The sequence below is a fragment of the Plectropomus leopardus genome, chromosome 17 (genome assembly GCF_026936395.1).
Source record: "Plectropomus leopardus strain MGB_pleo_1.0 chromosome 17, ASM2693639v1, whole genome shotgun sequence".
NCBI lineage: Eukaryota > Metazoa > Chordata > Actinopteri > Perciformes > Serranidae > Plectropomus > Plectropomus leopardus.
Genome location: NC_142192.1, coordinates 2,040,293 through 2,059,489, shown reverse-complemented (window position 1 = coordinate 2,059,489; position 19,197 = coordinate 2,040,293). Strand labels below are relative to the sequence as shown.

The following is a 19,197-nucleotide window of genomic DNA, read 5'->3' as shown; positions in this document are numbered from 1 at the left end:
AGGGCTGGCCTGCTGCATGGCTGGCCTGCCCTGGCTGCATCCCAGCCACAAAAAATCATGAAATGAAAAATCATGTGAAAATGTTCAGTGATGGCTTACCTTATGCTCACCCAACGAAAAATACACACCGCAGCATATTAAACCACCAGTGATACCCTAAAATCACAGGGAAGTGCTCTCAAAATCTAACTGCAGGATACTTTTAAACCAGGATACCTTTAGACCACTAACCCAAAATCACCTTTAACCTTGCAGAAAATGTTACAGAAGACACTTTAAACACTATAGTACACTGCCAGACTATATATTCGAAATATATGACTTAAATTAAACGCATTAGAAACTATGTGCATCGAACAACAACAAATACACTGTTGGGTTTCTCGATTGCTTACCCACAGTTCGAATGTATTCGAAATCCATAGTCCCAGTGGCGATGATGATGGGCAACAAAAGTCCATCCAGCGCGAGCCGTCCTTAGCGAGGGGCCTAACAGACATGCTAGCAGCAGACTAGACTTTACAAACAGGGCTCACAGAGGCACTGTGCGGCAGGCAAACTTTTAGCTGAACAACACACTTCTAGTTTGACTAACACAAAATAGTAACCTGACTCACTGTTGGTAAATGGTCGCATATTCAGCCTAATATATATATTTCTTTTCTCCCCTATTTAGTTTATTTATTTATTTATTTTCTCTCCTTTCCTTTTATTTTGTGTATTATTATATGGAGCAGTCCTGCTCGATTTTTTTGATTTTGCATGTTTCATTTCATCTTAAATGTCTAAATATTAAACATTTATGGCTTAAAATAGAGTCTTGGGCCTTTTAAGAGCAACAAACTGTAATAAATGCCATATCTTTATTGGGCTGATTAAATCTACCCCCCATTTCGCAGATAGTAAAGAAGTTTTTGTTCCCTAGGTATAAACCTACATTATCGTACAATAGAGGATGACTACAAGAGTCTTTGGTGGTGTTTATTAGATGCCATCACCATACTACTTATGATATTGCTCTCATAGTTTTGGAAATAAGAGACAGGGGTGGGATAAGAGGGGAGGGGTGGAGGTCAGGAGGGGGTCTTCTTTTTTTTCCCCCTTTCCTTTTCTGTGTATTTGTTTTGTTTTGTTGTAGGGCTGGCCTACTTGTGTTAATGTTGTGTAATACCAATAACATCTAATAATGAACAGAGCTAATACAATTAATCTTATGACATGGAACATTAGAGGTATACAACAGCCTATCAAAAGGAAAAAAAAATTGAATTTCGCTAAAAGTCAAAAATGTCAACTAATATTCTTGTAAGAAACACACTTAACTCCGGAAGAAGCAGTGAAAATGATTAGGGTATGGGTTGGCCAAATTTCTTATAGTACATATAATACAAAAAGTAGAGGGGTGATTACTTTGTTTCACAAAAACTTGAATTTTACCATCTCACCAAATACTGCAGATGCTTTTGGGAGATTTGTCATTGCTATTGGTGAACTTAACAATGAACAGATGGCATTTATCAATATATACGCTCCTCCTAGTTCAGATGGTTCAGTGTTTCATGAAATTAAAAATCATATCTCTATGTTGGGAGATACACTTCTTGTGATGGGGGGAGATTATAACACTGTCTTGGACAATATCATTGATAAACTACCTTCAGCTGTAAGCAGACACTACAGTAAGGATGAAATGGCGTTGAAAACTCTGATCAAAGACCAAGCGCTAGTGGATATATGGCGACTAACGCATCCGACAGAGAAAAACTTTACATTTTATTCAGTACCCCACAATTGGATTTTTTCCTGGTGAATAAGCCCTGGGTGGACAACACCCTGTCCTGCAATATAGGTAGTCATCATATTTCTGACCACAGCCCAGTAGAACTTGCTGCTCTTTTCCTCAAAAGCCCATGCAGCGCTTTAATTGACGCCTATATGGTAGTACACTACAGAATAAGGAACTGTGCAGGTTCATTAATACTGAAATTGACAACTACCTTGAATCTAACTTGGGTTCAGTATCCTCTCCAAGTATACTGTGGGAAGCTCTAAAAGTATATGTAAGAGGACAGATAATGGGATACCAATCTCGGAGGAAGAAACAAAAAAAAGAGAACCAATTGAAACTTGAAACTCGATTAAAAATTTAAAAACTTTTCAGGACACAAGCCAAATTTTATGAAGATGGAGAGAGAGCCTCTAAATTATTAACATCCAGACTCAAAAAAGTTAAAACCTGTAATATAATTACTGCAGTGAAAGATAAATCTGGCAACCAAATAGTTCACGAAATGCAGATAAATGATATTTATAGGGAATATTTTGAGCAACTCTACCAATCTGAAATAACAACCCCAGATCATGTCAGTGCTAATCAAAAGGCCGAGCTATTTCTTAATAATATCAACGTCCCAGCTATTGCTGAGGAAGACAAAACAAAACTAGATGAGGAGATAACAGTCGACGAAATTAACAAAGCAATCAGTCAAATGGCTGCGGGAAAATCACCTGGCATTGACGGATTTCGACAAGAATTCTATTCAGTCACTAAGGTGGCTGACCTGTATAAAGGCGCTGAATTTAAATCATATTTAGAACAATCAGCCCAACAGCAATCTCACCAAAATGTTTACCCTGTTGGAAATATTTTCAACTAAGAAGTGCTGTTGTTACTTCAAGGAAGAAATGTAAAGACCCTCCAAAGACAACATATTGGGATAACTGCTTACTGGTAAATGATCAATCTAAAATAAATGCACCTGGAATATGCAAAGAACTCATTGACAAAATAACAACAAACTTTAAAGCAACTAAGGCTCTGTGGAGTACAGACTTAGGATGTGATATAACTGAAGATGAATGGAACCAGATTTGGGTCAGAGCACATACAGTCTCTAAGGATGTGTCATTAAAGTTAACACGACTAAAAACTGTGCACAGATACCATTGGTATCCTAGTAAGTTACACAGAATTGGCCTCAGACCAGCAGGCTTGTGTTGGAGGTGCTCAGCTCAAGAAGGGTTAGGGTTAGAACTTCTGGGCTGAGGTTTGTCAGTGTGCGAGCAAAATAACCAGATCTCAAATAGAGCCAGATCCTGCTGTTTGCCTTCTGGGTATCTTTTCCAGGCTTGTAAATCAGTCAAACAACAAATGCTAAACATAGCTTTCACAGTTACAAAAAAAACTATTATATTGTAAATGGAAAGACATTTCAGCTCCTACTATCCAAGAATGGTTCAACGTACTCGCAAAAATAGCAAAACTGGAACGAGTCATATACTGTAACACAAACTCTGTGGACAAATATGAAAAAAATTTGTTTTCCTTTTTGCTTATGGTTTGTTGTGTTCTACTAGGCAGCCATGGTGCCCATCTCGATATATTGTCTATGAATATATTGAAGCATTGTATGAGGTTGAGAATGTTTCGGAGATGATGAATTGGGGAGGCAGTGAAAGTTCTTTGAATGAATTCTGAGTTGAATAAGGTATTTCGTGCCTCCAACTTCTTTTTTTCGTCATTAATTTTTTTTTCTTCTACTAAATTAAATGTATATGCCTCATCTGTAAATCCCTCAATAAAAACAGATTTAAAAAAAAAAAGTAACTGGTCGCTACCTTTTCGGAGGAAAAACCACACTCCCAGCCGCTACATACGCTACATATGCGCTGATATTCGTGCTCTCTCTCAGCCACGCCCATCAGCCAATCACAAGCTCAGCTCACAGGCAAAAAGAACTCCACATGAGCAAGATAATCTGTCACACATACGCTGCCTTCCAAAAGTCGTTCAACATGCCCCAATGTATGTCCCAATACGAAGTATGTAAAATGCAGTATACCAAAAATACCAGGATGTCCTACTACATCCGGCCTCATTTTGCAGTATGCAAGCCAGTATGCTTTTCTGGCTATTCTTATCCACTATCGTCTGCACAGCTACAGCTTCATCACATCTTGACAGCTGGGTGACAGCTGACAGAAGCTGCAATGATGAATGACATGTCAAGTGACTGATCACCAGTCACATGGTAATAATAGCAATATATATTATTTAAGTGAATAAAAAAATCATACAGATAACCACCAACAAAAATAAATGAAAATTACAACGATAGAGAAATGCATATGTAGGCTAATAAAATAAATATATAATGTTAGAATCCACAATGTATGCAGTTCTAACTTAAAAGTTAAACATTGTTAAGTAACAATAGAAGAGCTCTCCTGGTTAACCTCCGTCTCTGTTGAGTTTACCAAATGGCGATTTGTTTTATCTCCATGGTAGCAGTTATATGACAAAGAGGGTCAGCATTCAGGGTGCAGTATTATGAAGTAGTATGTCCTGATTGTGTGCATACTGCATGGAACAGTACATACTTTGCAAGGGCAGCCATAGTACCTACTAAAAGTAAAAAGAAATAGTACGCAATTCCGACAAACCCCTTCACTTCCCCCTCAGCGCTTCCTCATCGCCATCTTAAGGGCTGTTCCAATAGTCTAAAAAACTGAAGTGAACTTGGTGAGATCTCCCCTGAGAGGGCTGAGGGAGTGAGTGAACATTGATGGTCACTTCAGAGGTCTATATCACCCACAATGCATTGCAGCTATGCATGTGATGCAAAAGTTACATCCATGGTTAGGGGGCAGTAATAAGTAAAACTCAAGTTGCACCACAGAGGAAGGAGAGGATGAATAAACTGGAAAAGTGTTTGGCAGCAGCAGCACCGGCGGCAGCAGGAGGAGGAGAGGTGGATGTGAGGCTGCTGACCCTTCTCTAACATCCTGATCCTGTGTTGTCTTTGTGCCGACAGATGAAAGGCTGCATCAAGGTGCTGAAAGAGCAACCGTCCAACAGTGTGGAGGGACTTCTGAACGCACTGAGGTGTGTATGATCATGTGTGTGTGTGACACACAAGACGGAGATATACAGAGAGATGATGCTCAGGGATTTCTTTTTTTTTTGTGATATACATATTGTTGAACTTTTTTTTTACATACATGTTACTTTAAGTCAACACATCAAATGATAGAAAAAAGAGAATAATAATAATAATAATAATAATAATAATAATAACAATAATAATAATAATATAAACAATGAATATATGTAAAACAAATAAAAGGTACCAATATATATGTTTGTGATACACACACACACACACACACACACACACACACATATATACTAGTAACAAAAAAATCAGAAATTATTCTAAAAAAAACAAACAAAAAACACATTTAAATCAAAATTGTATTCCTATGTGTAGATTGCAGATATGTAAGGTTTGTATATATATATATTTTTTTTTTTTTATTTAATTTTATTTTTAACATAAACAATGTCACTTTTGGTCTTTTGGTCAAAATATTAAATTACTTATATGTATATGTATATATAGAAAAAAAATTAAAAATAAAAATGAATACATAAATAATTCTAAAAAATACAAACACAAAACAAAGGTACCAACACATACAAATCACATTCACATTCCTATACGCACAAGGATTTCTCACAGCACTCTGATTTCAGCACATCTGTATTTATCGTTGTCTCCTTCAGGTATACGACACGGCATCTAAACGATGACAGCACCTCCAAACAAATCAGGGCCCTCCTGCAATGAGACGGAGGAGAGAGGAAGGAAGGAAGGAGCGCAATTGAAGAGGAAGAAGAAAGAAGAAGAGGAGGAAACAAACGCCAGTGGCTGATAAACCTGTTTGTTTACAACGAACAAAGAAAAATCATCTCCAGGTTCACACCAACCTGACGATAAGAAGAAGAGGAAATTAATTATATATATTGTCAGCTGTCCATCATTCTGTCTCTCATTTTGTAAAGTAAGAAAAGAGAAAAAAAAGCCAGAAAAGAAAATATAGATATATATTAAAACAAGTGAAACACGAGCAGTAGGTGAAAAAGAAGTTAAGAGGAAGCTATATAGCAAAATTTAAGGTCAGAATCGAAACTGAAAATGTACAAAAAAGGGTTCATGTTCCAGCAGTAGTCTGACGAGTATTTTTGCACACACTTTGAAAACAACACCATCTCCTTTCCCCTGAGATCTGATCCCAAAGTGATTCCTGCAGACTCCCTGTGCCCTCACACGCTCAGTTAACCCTTTGAAACCTGGAGTGGCATCAGTTTTCTCGTGCTGCTTTCAGATGCATTTCACAAGTATTTAAACCTTTGAGCAAATTGGTACAACTTCTGTAAAAAACATGGGGAAAAAGGCAATGAGTAACTTTGTGAGAAATTGCATTAAATTAGTAAATTTAGAAAATTATTTTTGAAAAAAGTTAGGAGAAAAATGTCCAGGGAAAACAGAAAAACTACTATATTTGTAACTATCACAATTGTCTATTTGAAATTATGTCACAAAAACATTATAGTTGTTAAGCACATCTTCCAAATCATTTGCCTTGTTTTTTTTTGTTTGTTTTTTTTTTTTTTTTGGGGGGGGGGGGCGATTTTCATGTACTTTTTACAAATTTCTATTTTCTCAATTGCTACTTTTTCTTTCTCATTTCTTCTTTTATCGCTCATTGCCTCTTTCCTATGTTTTTGAAAGAAATGAAACCACTTTGCTCAGGTTTCAAAGGGGATGTCTGAAGCTCTCGAGGTTGCAGATGTGGTGGCATGACCGTCTCCTTCAGCTGCAGCGATCTCCACCTGCAGGTGATTTATGGAGCAATGTGATGGATGCCTCCGGAGATTTGCTTCTGCCTGTTTGGTTTCTTTTCTGCATCGGCGCAGCTGAGGGAAAGGAAGTGAGGACATAAGTAATCTTTTTAGGATGCCTCCAGTTTTCACCCTGATTTCTCCCTCATTGCCCACCACCCTGACCTCTGTTCCCATCCATCCGTCCATCCATCCATGGGATATGGCACAAAAAAAATCCATCCATGTTATGTGCCTGTATGCTCTAAATGTTCCAGCACAAAACATCTTGTGGGTAGTCTGGCTTTACTTGAACAATGTCATTCACTTGCTCTCTCTCTTTCTCTCTCTCTCTCTCTCTCTCTCTCTCTCTCTCTCTCTCCATGGTGCTAATGTGGTTTAGATATCACAGTACTATCTTCAATATCAGTTACTTCATCCCTTTTTTTGCACTAATTTTTTAACTGTTTGAAACCTGGAGCAACATCACTTTTCTGGTGCTGCTTTGAGTTGCGTTTTTACAAGTATTTAAACCTGCGAACTCTGAGAAAATTGGTTTTATTTCTTTCAAAACATGGAACAAAAAAGCAATGAGCAACTTGTTAAGAAATGCTCCACAAATTTCAAGAAATTAGTAGATTTTAAAAATTATTTCTTAAAATAAAAAAATGGGAAAACTATATTTACAATTATCAGAATTAGCTATTTAAAATTATGTTGAAAAATTATTTGAATTTTTAAGCTTTTTTTAAATTCCTTTTTCTTTTTTTCTCAAATAAATCAGGTAATTCTACATGTAATTTTTTGACGAATTAATGTGCAAATTTTTGGGACATTTATTCTTTTGTTGCTTATCGCCCTTTTCCAGTGTTTTCGAATGAATTCAAGCCAATTTGTTCGTGTTTCAAAGGGTTAAATCTGCAGATGAACTTTCTATGATTTCACATTAGTGCACAAACAGGGATGGACCCAAATTTACACAACTTGTAAGATCCCAAGCAAGGCTTTTTAGGAAACCACAGCACACTTACTTCTTCACCTAGTGCCAAAGCTGATTGGTTTTTGTTTTTATTACATCATCAAGCCAGGCTGGAGGAGGGGATGAAATCTTATAAAACATCACTGACATCATTTGGGGTACATTTGTTCCTATAAAAACAGCCAAAATGACATTAAATGATACATATAGACTCAAATTCACACACGTGCATTCTAAGGGAGAGATCTGAGTGTTCCAGTGTAAATATGTGAGGCTTTTCTCAACAGGCATCTTTAGGGTCAGCTTGGGTCCTCGAGGGAAAACATCTAAGTCCGCATACAACTAGAGTTCTCTCTTTAGTACAAGGTCATCACAGAGTCATTGAATGAGTGGGAAATAATAACGAAACTAAAAAATGGAGATGAAAAAGAAGTGCTGTACTTTGGATGTCTATAGCCCTTAGTCAAATTTAATTTGATCTTATAATATATTTTCTATACAGGGGTATGTGCACAAGCATATTCTGTATAAATATATAGATGGCATGTTGTAAAAGTTCTGACAGAAATGTGTAAATAAGGTGTTTTTATTCATTTTTAATTGTTCAGTAACGCTGAAATAGGGTATGTGTTGTCTCTCAGAATTACCATGCGTTTGGCTTGGACCATCGGACTTGCCGTAGTCATAGGTTTCAGAAATTCAGCTTCATTATTATTGCAGATGAACCAGGGGGAGGGGGGTATGCGGTGGGGGGGTTAGGGGCTGTCCATTTGCTTGTTATTTTGTACATTTTGTGCAACAATAAACTTGTCATTTATTACATTCAACCACTGATGTTGTGTGTCTGTAGAGCTCCACATCAGTCAGTCTGCTCACTGATGTCAGTGCAAAAGTGGAAGTTTTTGTTTTTATTGATAAAATTCATTTTATTTATCTTTTTAATAACAATGGGGATGCCCATTAGCTCACCTGGTAGGTCAGGTGCCCCATGTGCAAAAGCTGTGTGGTTGCCACAGCAGGTTTTCATTCTACCTCTAACCTAGGCATAAAAAGCCCCAAAAATAATCTCTAACAGTTTGTTTTTTAAAATGCAGATACAACTTTTCAAGTTAATATGGAAGAAAGTATGCAAAAAATTACTTATTTTATCCATTTAACACATTTGGGGATTAAGTATATCAAAAAATAAAATTTGAATCCCATCAAATCCCATGGAGCTCAATATTTCAAAATTAATCTCCTCCTACAATATCTAAACTAGACAATAGACAAAGCCACATTATAACAGTTTTTTTTTACAGATTTTTTTTTTTTTACAGATTTTTTTTTTTACATTCTTGATAATTTTTAATTAAAGTCATTAATTACCCTTAATTTGGTAATTTTTGGCAAGATTAGATAAGACTAAGACAAAGAGAAAATCAAATCAAATCAAATCAAATAAAACTTGTCTTTGGTATGACAGACTATAAACTTAAAAAAAACTTCACAGACATTCCCAAAATTTCAAAACAACCTTCTTTGCCATATATTACAATACACAAGATGAAAAGAATAAGGAGAAATTACTGAGTGGGTCAAAAAGTGCCAACAATGAATCTGAAACAGACATGATAAAAAAAACAGCAGCAGTCACTAAAATGTAATTAGGCATTTATTCAGTAATGAATGAATTGCTGGTTAGCAATTTAAAAACCTGTCAGGGTACAGTACTGAGTGTTCTCGGGTTCAGGATTCAGTCATGTTCCCTAACTGATCACAAGGGTGCAGCAAAGGATCAATTTATGTAAGACTGTTAAACCAACCAATTAACAGCAACACTGAAGTCTTTATCAAGACCAAAACAGAAGAGTGGAGGACACTAGAGGATAGCTAATAGTTTTCCACATTAAAAACAGTTTTGGGGGGAACACGAGTGGCTGTGCTGTCTGTCATATGATTCTGAGTGAGTTTGTAAAAGATAAAAGAGGAATAAGCTTAAGGTGCACAGTCCAGCTGGAGTGTGACGCTGGAAGGTGTAAAGTAGGGCAGGGGGACACAGGAGAGCCCGTCACTGGTTATATATGGAAAAGAGAGCAGTAGGCAGATACTGGACCATCTCACAGGGCCAAGTACAACCCCAGCACACACAGCTGCAAGGAAGGACACACAGAAACTCATCAGTTCACACTGATGGTGAAGTACAATGACATAGATAGTAGGCAAAGGTATCTTGTGTGTGTGTGTGTGTGTGTGTGTGTGTGTGTGTGTGTGGTACAGACCAGTATCCATGGGTCTGGCTTTGTGCCCTAACTGTCATGTAATAAATAAGGAAGCAAAGAGTCACTTTACTTCCCTGACGGCATGTATTCAAATTCAAAGCTGCATTATTCCTCACAAATGTCAGTTATTTACCGCCGTTCAACAGACGACATGAAGCACAAAGCGACAGTTTAATCAGATAAGCAGATGATTCATTGTGACTTTGTGGACAGACACAGAAAGTGAAAGGCACTGAAGTTGCAGATATTCTTCTAAGGAAATTAACCCTTTCAACCCTGGACCAACATCAGTTCTCTTGTGCTTCGTTCAAATGCCTTTCACATCCATTTAAACCTTTGAAACATGAGCAATATGGTTTAATTTCTTGAGCAAATTAGGTTTTATGTCTGCCAAAAACATGGGGAAAAAAGGCAGCCTGAAACATGGCATGAAATGTCCCGCAAATTGCAAAACAATTAAAACGTGACAGGAGAATGACCTAGAAATAAACTTAAAAAAAACAGAGGTGGAGAATAATTAGAAAATTATCATATAACTCTGGTAAAACTATATATATATAACTATATATAACTATATATAACTATATATATATATATATATATATATATATATATATATATATATATATCAAGCTATTATTATTTATTTATGTTTATTATTATATATTTATTTCTATTTCTATTTATTTATTTTAACACTTTTTGGGGGTCCTGTTTCTTTTTCTTTAACTTTTTTTGTGCTTATTTTTAGGTCATTTTCCTGTTACATTTTAGTTGTTTGTTTTTTTTCCAAAAAAATCAAGCTAAAATGCTCAGGTTTCAAAGGGTTAACTGTACATTTTCGCTTTGGAGAGAAAAACCTACAGTGTTTTCTGCTTAAGCCTTTGTAACAGCCTTCAAAACCATCATGGGACATTAAAACTCATTAAAACTCAGACTGAAGAAATTATTCAGTTATTTCTTCTCAGTAAGACTCTTCCAGCAGTTAAGGCTATCACATTATCCTAAAGTTCCCCTCAAATGTTTTGCAGATTCCCTGCTTGCATTGTTGCTTTCCCTCTGTGAGTCGCGCTGTGGCAGCAGGGCTCGGCTATTAACCGTTAACTGCCCTGAGCAGGGAACACCTCATCAGCCAAACTGTGTGTGATAGTCATTCAGCAGTGGTTTCCCTCTGTTGGCCTTCCCTTCCCGCCTTTTGATGACGAGCCTACATACACACACACACACACACACACACACACACACACACACACACACACACAGAGTCTTTTTTCTCTTGTTGTCTCCCTCTGACACACCAAACTGATGACCACATCGCTCATAACCAGCTTCATATCAGCACCAAGTCCATGTCCTTCGCCAGCCGCTATGTAAAACAGCCGTTTGTTGTTACGGATAGTGACCAACTGCTACTCTGCACAGCCTGCACTGTGTGCATGGAAAAGAGGTGGGACCAGGTCATTATTTTTCAGGTCACATGTCAGTCTCAAGTCTTTGCACTCAAGTCCCAGATCCAGGCATGAAAGTCCAGAGTCGAATCCCAAGTCCTAAACTTTGAATGTTGAGTCCTAAACAAGTCATAATGTGCTTCTCACTGAATTTCATGCCTTTTTAACAACAGAGTAATATATTATATTTACAAACTTTAATTAATGGTTTTTAAAATTTATATTTAGTTGTTGAAACAAGTTTTTTTTTAAATAAAAACTCTGCTATTAAATCAGCTACTTTTCATTCTGAAGTTGTCAAATACAATGCTTTCTACATAAGATCCCGATGCCTAAAGCCATCTTTCGTGTCTGCGTGAAACATCTCCGGACAGCGTCAGGTGAGAACTCAGCTGGACAGAACTGACTGCAGTGTTATTATACGCCGACAGGCGGTCAGGAAGCAAGTCAAGTCAAGTCAATTTTATTTATAGAGCCCATTATCACAAAACATGGTTTGCCTCAGAGTACTTTACAGTGTACAACATCCCTCTGCCCTTAGACCATCACATCACCCAAGGAAAAACTCCCAAAAAAGAACCCCTGTAACGGGGAAAAAAAGGAAGAAACCTCAGGAAGAGCGGTAGAGGATGATGAGGGATCCCTCTTCCAGGATGGACAGACGAGCAATAGATGTCCTAAATAACAAATGAAATACAATCATGGCAAAAAGGAAAGAGAAAGAGAGAAGGGAGGAGAGGGGGAGAGAGGCACAGCAATAATAGAAACAGATGCATGTCATATTAGACATAATAACGATAGGTGTGAAATTATTAATTGCTCTCTATGATGATGTTGAGGGTGATGATAAGAGTCTCATGTGTATATTGATAGGAAGGTGTCTAAAGGCAAGATCACAGCATCTGCGCAACCAGGACCAGACCACGATCAGGGTGAGCGGGGGGTACAGTATCAGTACAGCCACAGCACGAGCACAACCAAACGCAGGGTCACAGCATCAGCACAGCTGAGTCAGGCACAGCCAAGGTTACAGCCAGGATCCGAGAAAGCTAGGAAACAAGGGAGCAGGAATGCTCCCAAGAGGCAACAGGATTAGAGTAGTGCAGTTCAACAGACCCAGGCTCCGTAATCGTGAGCCCCAGGTAGTGAGAGTACCACATGGCTATCACAGATGTAAGGCTAGGCTAAACTACTGAGGCTAAGCTAAGCTTGCAAACAGCAATGCAGTTGACAGACATGCATGATTTTCCAATGGCGGCATTGAGAGAAGGAAAAGGACCTCAGCGTATCAGAGGAGGTCCCCCGGTAGGTTAAACCTTTGTCATCCTAACTATGGGCTGGTCCAGGCAACCTGAGCCAGCCCTAATTATAAGCTTTATCAAAGAGGAAGGTCTTAAGTCTACCCTTAAAAGTGAAAATGGTGTCCGCTTCCCTGACTGAAACTGGAAGATGGTTCCATAGGAGAAGAGAATGGTAGCTGAAGGCTCTGGTTCCTAACCTACTTTGGAAACTTTGGGAACCACAAGTAACCCTGCATTTTCAGAGCGCAGTGATTTTGAGGGTTGGTAAGGAACTATGAGCTGCGACAGATGGGATGGAGCCTGACCATTTATAGCTTTGTAAGTAAGGAGGAGGATTTTAAATTCAATCCTGGATTTCACAGGGAGCCAGTGCAAAGAAGCTAAAACAGGAGAAATATGATCCCTTTTTTTGCTTCCCGTTAGAACACGTGCAGCGTTCTGCACCAGTTGGAGAGACCTAAGAGATTTGTTTGGGCAGCCGAATAATAGGGAGTTACAGTAATCCAGCCTAGAGGTGACAAATGCATGTACTAATTTTTCAGCATCTGTTTGGGACAGGATATGTCTAATTTTTGTGATGTTCAGCAAGTGAAAGAAAGCCGTCCTTGAAGTTTGTTTTATATGGGAGGCAAAAGATAAATTTTGATCAAATAAACTCTGAGGTTCCTTACAGTTGTGCTAGAGGCCAAGGTAATGCCACCTAGAGAAATTACATTGTTGGAAAAGGAGCTTCTGAGGTGTTTTGGGGCCAAGAACAATAACTTCAGTTTTGTCTGAATTCAACATCAGGAAATTATGGCTTATCCAGGCTTTTAAGTCCTTAAGACATGTTTGAAGTCTAGATAGCTGATCAGTTTCATCTGGTTTCATAGATAGATATAATTGTGTATCGTCAGCATAACAATGGAAATTTATAGTGTTTTCTGATTATGTTGCCTAGAGGAAGCATATATAAAGTAAAAAGGATCGGTCCAAGCACAGAACCCTGTGGCACTCCAAAGCAGACCTTAGTATGTGCGGAGGTAAGCAGCTGCTGTGTCCGCATGATACGCAGACGGGCACTTGTGGAAAAGATGGCGCCGGGTGTTGTGGCAAGCCGTCTCCCTGTCTCGTATTTACTGGTTATTGTTTCACTAGTGGTGTCTTTGCTTGTGACTAACACACAGACCTTGTTGGTCTACGAGCGCCAGGCTCTTTTTAACATCCGTGATACGATCAGAAAGTTTTATCATGCCGATTATGAGCAGAGGACAACGGCCTTCCTCCGTTTCTGGCCGGTGCCTGCTGAGCTCTTCAGCCAGAGTCGGTTTTCCGTCCTCGTGACGACCCGTAGGAAGCGGGGTCGGGCTCGTAACAAGCGATGCAGGCATGCGTGTGAAGCTTCGGATCTGGTCTTTGGAGAAAAGTCGACATCGTCTTGGTGATTTGGCTCTTGTTGAATGGATCTGTTTTACGCCAGCGATGCCTTCTTCCTGTTTACCGGCGTTTGTGGAGCTCGATCAGCTGACATGGCGCCGCTGATCCACGAAGGAGGTGGGGCTGGAGAGCAGAGTGAGCCCGACAACCTGCATCGGGTGCACTGTACTGCTTTCCCTCGAATCAGGGAGCAAAGGTCCAAATGGCACTGATAAATGCCAGGTCTCTTTCGAATAAAACATTTGTCCTCCGTGATTTTTCTGAGACTCATCAGCTGGATGCCATGTTTATCACGGAGAGTTGGCTGCGTGATGGTGAAGTGGCCCCCTGCTGGAACTCAGTCCTCCTGATACCAGCTTCTTCAGCTCCCCAGACTGACAGGGAGGGAGGAGGGTGGTTCAGTTTTAATAACTTTCTTAATTGCAGACAGTCCGTGAACTCTGCTGCATTTACCTCTTTTGAGTCACTGCTCTTCACTATTAATCATCCCAGTGTGGTCCTAGTTGCTGTTATTTATAAGCCCTCCCAAGTATAATGAACAATTCATATCGGACTTTGCCAACTTTTAACTAGTTTTATTGTTCATTATGATAGGATTTTTAATCGTGGGTGATTTTTAATATTCATTTATGCTGTGAGGATAAGCCACTGGTCACAGACTTTTTAAACATAATTAATTCTTTTAATTTTACACAGTTTGTGTCTGGACCAACTCATTGCCGTGGACATACTCTGGATCTCATCTTAGGCTTTGGGTTGTCCGTTTCAATTAATGACTTTTGTGTCTTACCAGCGTTAGACCATTTATTAATTTTATTTGACATTTTAATTCCAATGTCATCAACTTCAGGAAGTGGAGCAATGACGTCAAGGATATCTCGGTACATCAGCCCAAAGTGCCTTACATGATTTTAACTCAAGACTGCCTGATTTGGCTGACTCAGTTTTAGTATTGATTGTACAGTGGATAACCTGACTGAACACTTTAACCTTGTCCTTGAACCTGCTGGATTGGTGGCCCCAGCCAAGGTTAAGAAAGAGTCTTAAAAAGAGCCCTACTCCCTGGCTGAATGACAATGTTTTACTTCTTAAAAACATTGCAGGAAGGCTGGCGTCGATGGCGTCAATCCAGGCTAGAGCGTTTTTTATCAAGCCTGAAGGACAGTCTAGCAACATATCAGTCTGCTATGTCAGCTGCAATGTCTGCATTTTATTCACATCTGATTGACAATAATAGGCATAATTCTAGGTTGTTGTTTGATACTGTGTCAAAACTCACCCAGATCAATCAGGTGGTCAGCTGTCCACAACTGACAGCACAAGACTTTCTTTTATTTTTTAATGATAAGGTTATGGACATCAGGCTGCAAATTCCAAAGTCTCTTCAGTTTGACTCATTATGTATTGCTGCTCCTTCTTTTAGCAATGGACAAGGTTTTAGTGATTTTGAGCTTCCTTCATTGTCTGAACTATCCAAGATTGTTAGTTCATCTAAGCTCAACAACCTGTTAGATTGGATCCTCTCTCCTTCTTGGGTCATAAAAGAGCTCTGGTCTGCACTTGGCCCGTGTGTTTTATCCATTTTAAATTATTCTCTGTTTTCAGGGGGTTTTTTCAGCGTGTTTTAAATCAGCAGTGGTAAAACCATTATTAAAAAAGCCAGGACTAGATGCTGAAACACCATCAAATTACAGACCTGTCTCAAACCTTGCTTTTTTATCAAAGTGTTTGAGAAAGTGGCGTCAAAGCAGCTGATCCACTATCTGACAAGAATGATCTCTTTGAGCCTCTTCAGTCTGCTTTTAGAGAATCACTCCACAGAGACTGCACTGATAAAGGTGGTAAATGATTTGTTATTGAATGCTGACTCTGATTGTGCTTCAGTTTTATTGTTGTTGGACCTCAGTGCTGCTTTTGATACGGTTGATCACTGTATTTTAATTGAAAGACTGAATACCATTTTGGCATCTCAGGCAAGGTGCTGTCATGGTTAAAATCGTATCTGTCTGACAGATCTCAATGTGTTTATTTAATAATGTCCTATCTGAGCCTTGCACAGTGAAGCATGGGGTTCCTCAGGGTTCTGTTCTGGGTCCTCTGCTTTTTCACTGTATCTTGCACCACTTCGGTAACTTATTACATTCCTTTGATATTGATTTTCACTGTTATGCAGATGATTTGCAATTATACATACCATTAACATGTGAAAATAATTCTAACAATCAAAAATTGAGGCTTGTCTTTCAGCTGTCAGGATTTGGCTCTCTGAAAATTTCCTTTTCCTTAATGCTGCAAAGATTGAAAATGATGGTCATTGGACCCCAAAAGTTACAAAATCTATTCGGTAATGTTTCTTTGTCTCTTGATGACTGTATTTGTTCTTGGCAGAGACAAAGATAAAAACCTTAATTGTCATATTTGACCAGACCACTTGCTTTTGATAAGCACATCAAGGAGGTGACTAGAATATCATTTTTTCATCTTCGAAGGATTGCTAAGATCAGGCCAATCCTGAGTGACAAAGATGCTGAAGTCCTCATCCATGCTTTTATCACATCTCGTTTGGACTATTGCAATGCTCTTCTGTCAGGATTACCCAAAAAAGTTTCCGCATCCTGCAGATGGTGCAAAATATGCTGCTTCGGGTTCTGGCGGGTGCTGGGAAATATGAACACATGACCCGGTATTGGCCTCTCTTCACTGGCTTCCATGTCAGGTTCGTGCTGACTTTTAAGGTGCTTTTATTGACTTATAAAATTTTAAATGGAGCAGCACCTTCTTATTTAACTGATCTGGTCAGACTGTATGCACCGTCTCGTGCTCTCCATCTCAAGGATCTAGCCTGCTGATGGTGCGAAAGTCAGGAAAAAAGACTGTTGGTGGCGAGCCTTTTCTTTCCGAGCACCAACACTTTGGAACAGTCTTCCTCTGGACATAAGACAGGCATGCTCTCTGGATGTTTTTAAAACGAAGCTGAAGACCCACTTTTTTATTTGCTATATGTCCTGATTTGTTCTTACTGTGTTAATGTTTTTATAGTTTTAGTTTTATGTTTTATTGATTGATTTTATTAGCTGTAGAGCACTTTGACTGAAAGCGCTCTATAAATAAAGTTATTATTATTATTATTATTATTATTATTATTATTATTATTATTATTATTACTTGAGAACGCTGCTGGACGGAACCTGTTGCATCCCCATGATAAGCTGCTGGACGGCATCAGACTGAAACACTGCTGGTAACAACGTAATATAAGGAGCAGAGAGATCCCTACAGGGTGGGCAGGAGGGATCCAACAAGCCCCAGACTTTCATGCAGGAATCCAGCATTTACTTCACATCTAAAAAGTATTTCAAAAGCCTCAAGTCCACGTGATGTCAAGAGTCATTGGTGTTAAAGTCCAAGTCCAGTTGCAAGTCTTTTTAAAGAGTATCTAAAATCCAAAACCACTTTTTTCAGTTGAAAGGCATTACATATAGATATTTAGTGGTGTTGTTGATTGATTCAGATCCACTTCTTAACATCTGAGGGCAAAGCATTGAAATTCTACATTTTGTGTAAAAATATACATATGACTGCCCTGTAAAGGTTGAAACTTGCTATTGCAGTTAAATTTTCCAATTGGCTGATCCTGGTTGCAGGAACCTGCTTTCATGACCAACCAAGCTTCCTGTGTTGGACATGTCTTAGCCCTCCTCCCAGCCTTGTGCATTTTTTAGACTGTTTTTACATTCCAGAAAAGAGACACTCAAAATTGTGGGGTTTAGTTTAGTCTAAAGTCATCAAATTTGTGACTTAAGTCCACACCTCTGGCAGGTAGCACATTTGTGTGTCTGCTGTATTTGTGCAGCTGTAGGAGCACAAGAGTTTTAATTTAAAATGATTACTTGAACATTTTATTTGAAAGCTGGCTGTTTGGTGGCTTCAGAGAACAACTGTAGTTAACAGAATGTTTTTATTAATTTTTATTTCTAATTAAGGTCACAAGACTGCCAACGTACACATGCAGAGGAGTTCAAATTCCAGCAAAACTTAATTACAAAATCAACATGTTTTGCCTTCATCAGGGTGAACCACAGTAAAGTTGCTCTTTATACTCCAAGTGTTGCTGAAGTTTTGATGTCTTTAGACTTTTTCCATTCTCTGTGCACTTTGGAAGAAGGTGTAGTTATGCCAGAAATCCCTACACTGTATGTATGCAGCTCTGCAGCATGCCCACATATGAACTGGGCCAAAAAACACAGTTCTATTGCTTTCAGGGTCAGGTAAGCTTTTCTGAATCAGAACCTAGAAATGATTAGATGTAAAATAAAAAACACACCTGGGCCATGCAAATCTAATACATATTTGCAGGAGGAACAACCAGTATGTTTGTACAAGATATTATTATTATAACCTCATTCTTCCAATGCTGCATGACTACAGTGTCCCATTCATAAAATCTTTAAATTTACACACAGGTCACATACAGAAGCATGCACCTACTGATTTTAGAAAAAAAATTGCCAATGGCATGATTACGTTTGTTAATCAATAGAGCCATTACATAACTTCAGTGCCTGGGATCAAATAACTCATATGTTTTATGTCTGCAGTTCACTGCATGACTCTAATGTTTCCAATGCATCAGCTGGACATGTTAATAGAGAAACAGCCATATGCAGAGTGCAATGACTGAATATCTGAAATATCTGACAGTGTGTGAGGAGTGTGAGACCATTTGGCTTTCCATCCCGCCTGCTGCTGAGCATGTTGAAGCACACAACTTCTTCATATAAGAGGGCCCTTTGTCTGAAACAGAGCAAGGAGAACGTGTTTGTGGAGCGCACGTGTGTGTGTGTGTGTGTGTGTGTGTGTGTGTGTGTGTGTGTGTGTGTGTGTGTGTGTGTGTGTGTGTGTGTGTGTGTGTGTGTGTGTGTGCAGCAGCTGCTGTTGGTCTACATGCCATCTAATGTTACCTTGGGTTGCGTAACACACTCCAAACATGGGTGAGCTGTGGGCTGTTACACAAAAGAGGACACACACACACCTTTTTACAATACCTGTAAAAAGCTAACAGAGCGCCAACAGTTTTCAGTAAAGTATCAGCAACACATTGAAAGTGCAGCAGTTTGAATTCAGTTTG

General features: G+C 38.8%; 1 protein-coding gene across 3 annotated transcripts in view; it reads left to right on the top strand.

Moving 5' to 3' along the window:
• The window catches only part of fam49al (family with sequence similarity 49 member A, like), a 53,833-nt gene extending 45,619 nt beyond the window's left edge, over positions 1–8,214 (top strand). For all 3 annotated transcript variants that reach the window (XM_042506448.2, XM_042506447.2, XM_088090146.1), the window contains 2 exons: positions 4,815–4,885; positions 5,567–8,214. In XM_042506448.2, the coding sequence (XP_042362382.1) occupies positions 4,815–4,885; positions 5,567–5,630 (135 nt within the window). In that variant the 3' untranslated portion in view covers positions 5,631–8,214. The remainder of the gene's footprint in view (positions 1–4,814; positions 4,886–5,566) is intronic.
• Positions 8,215–19,197: the final 10,983 nt, after the last annotated feature.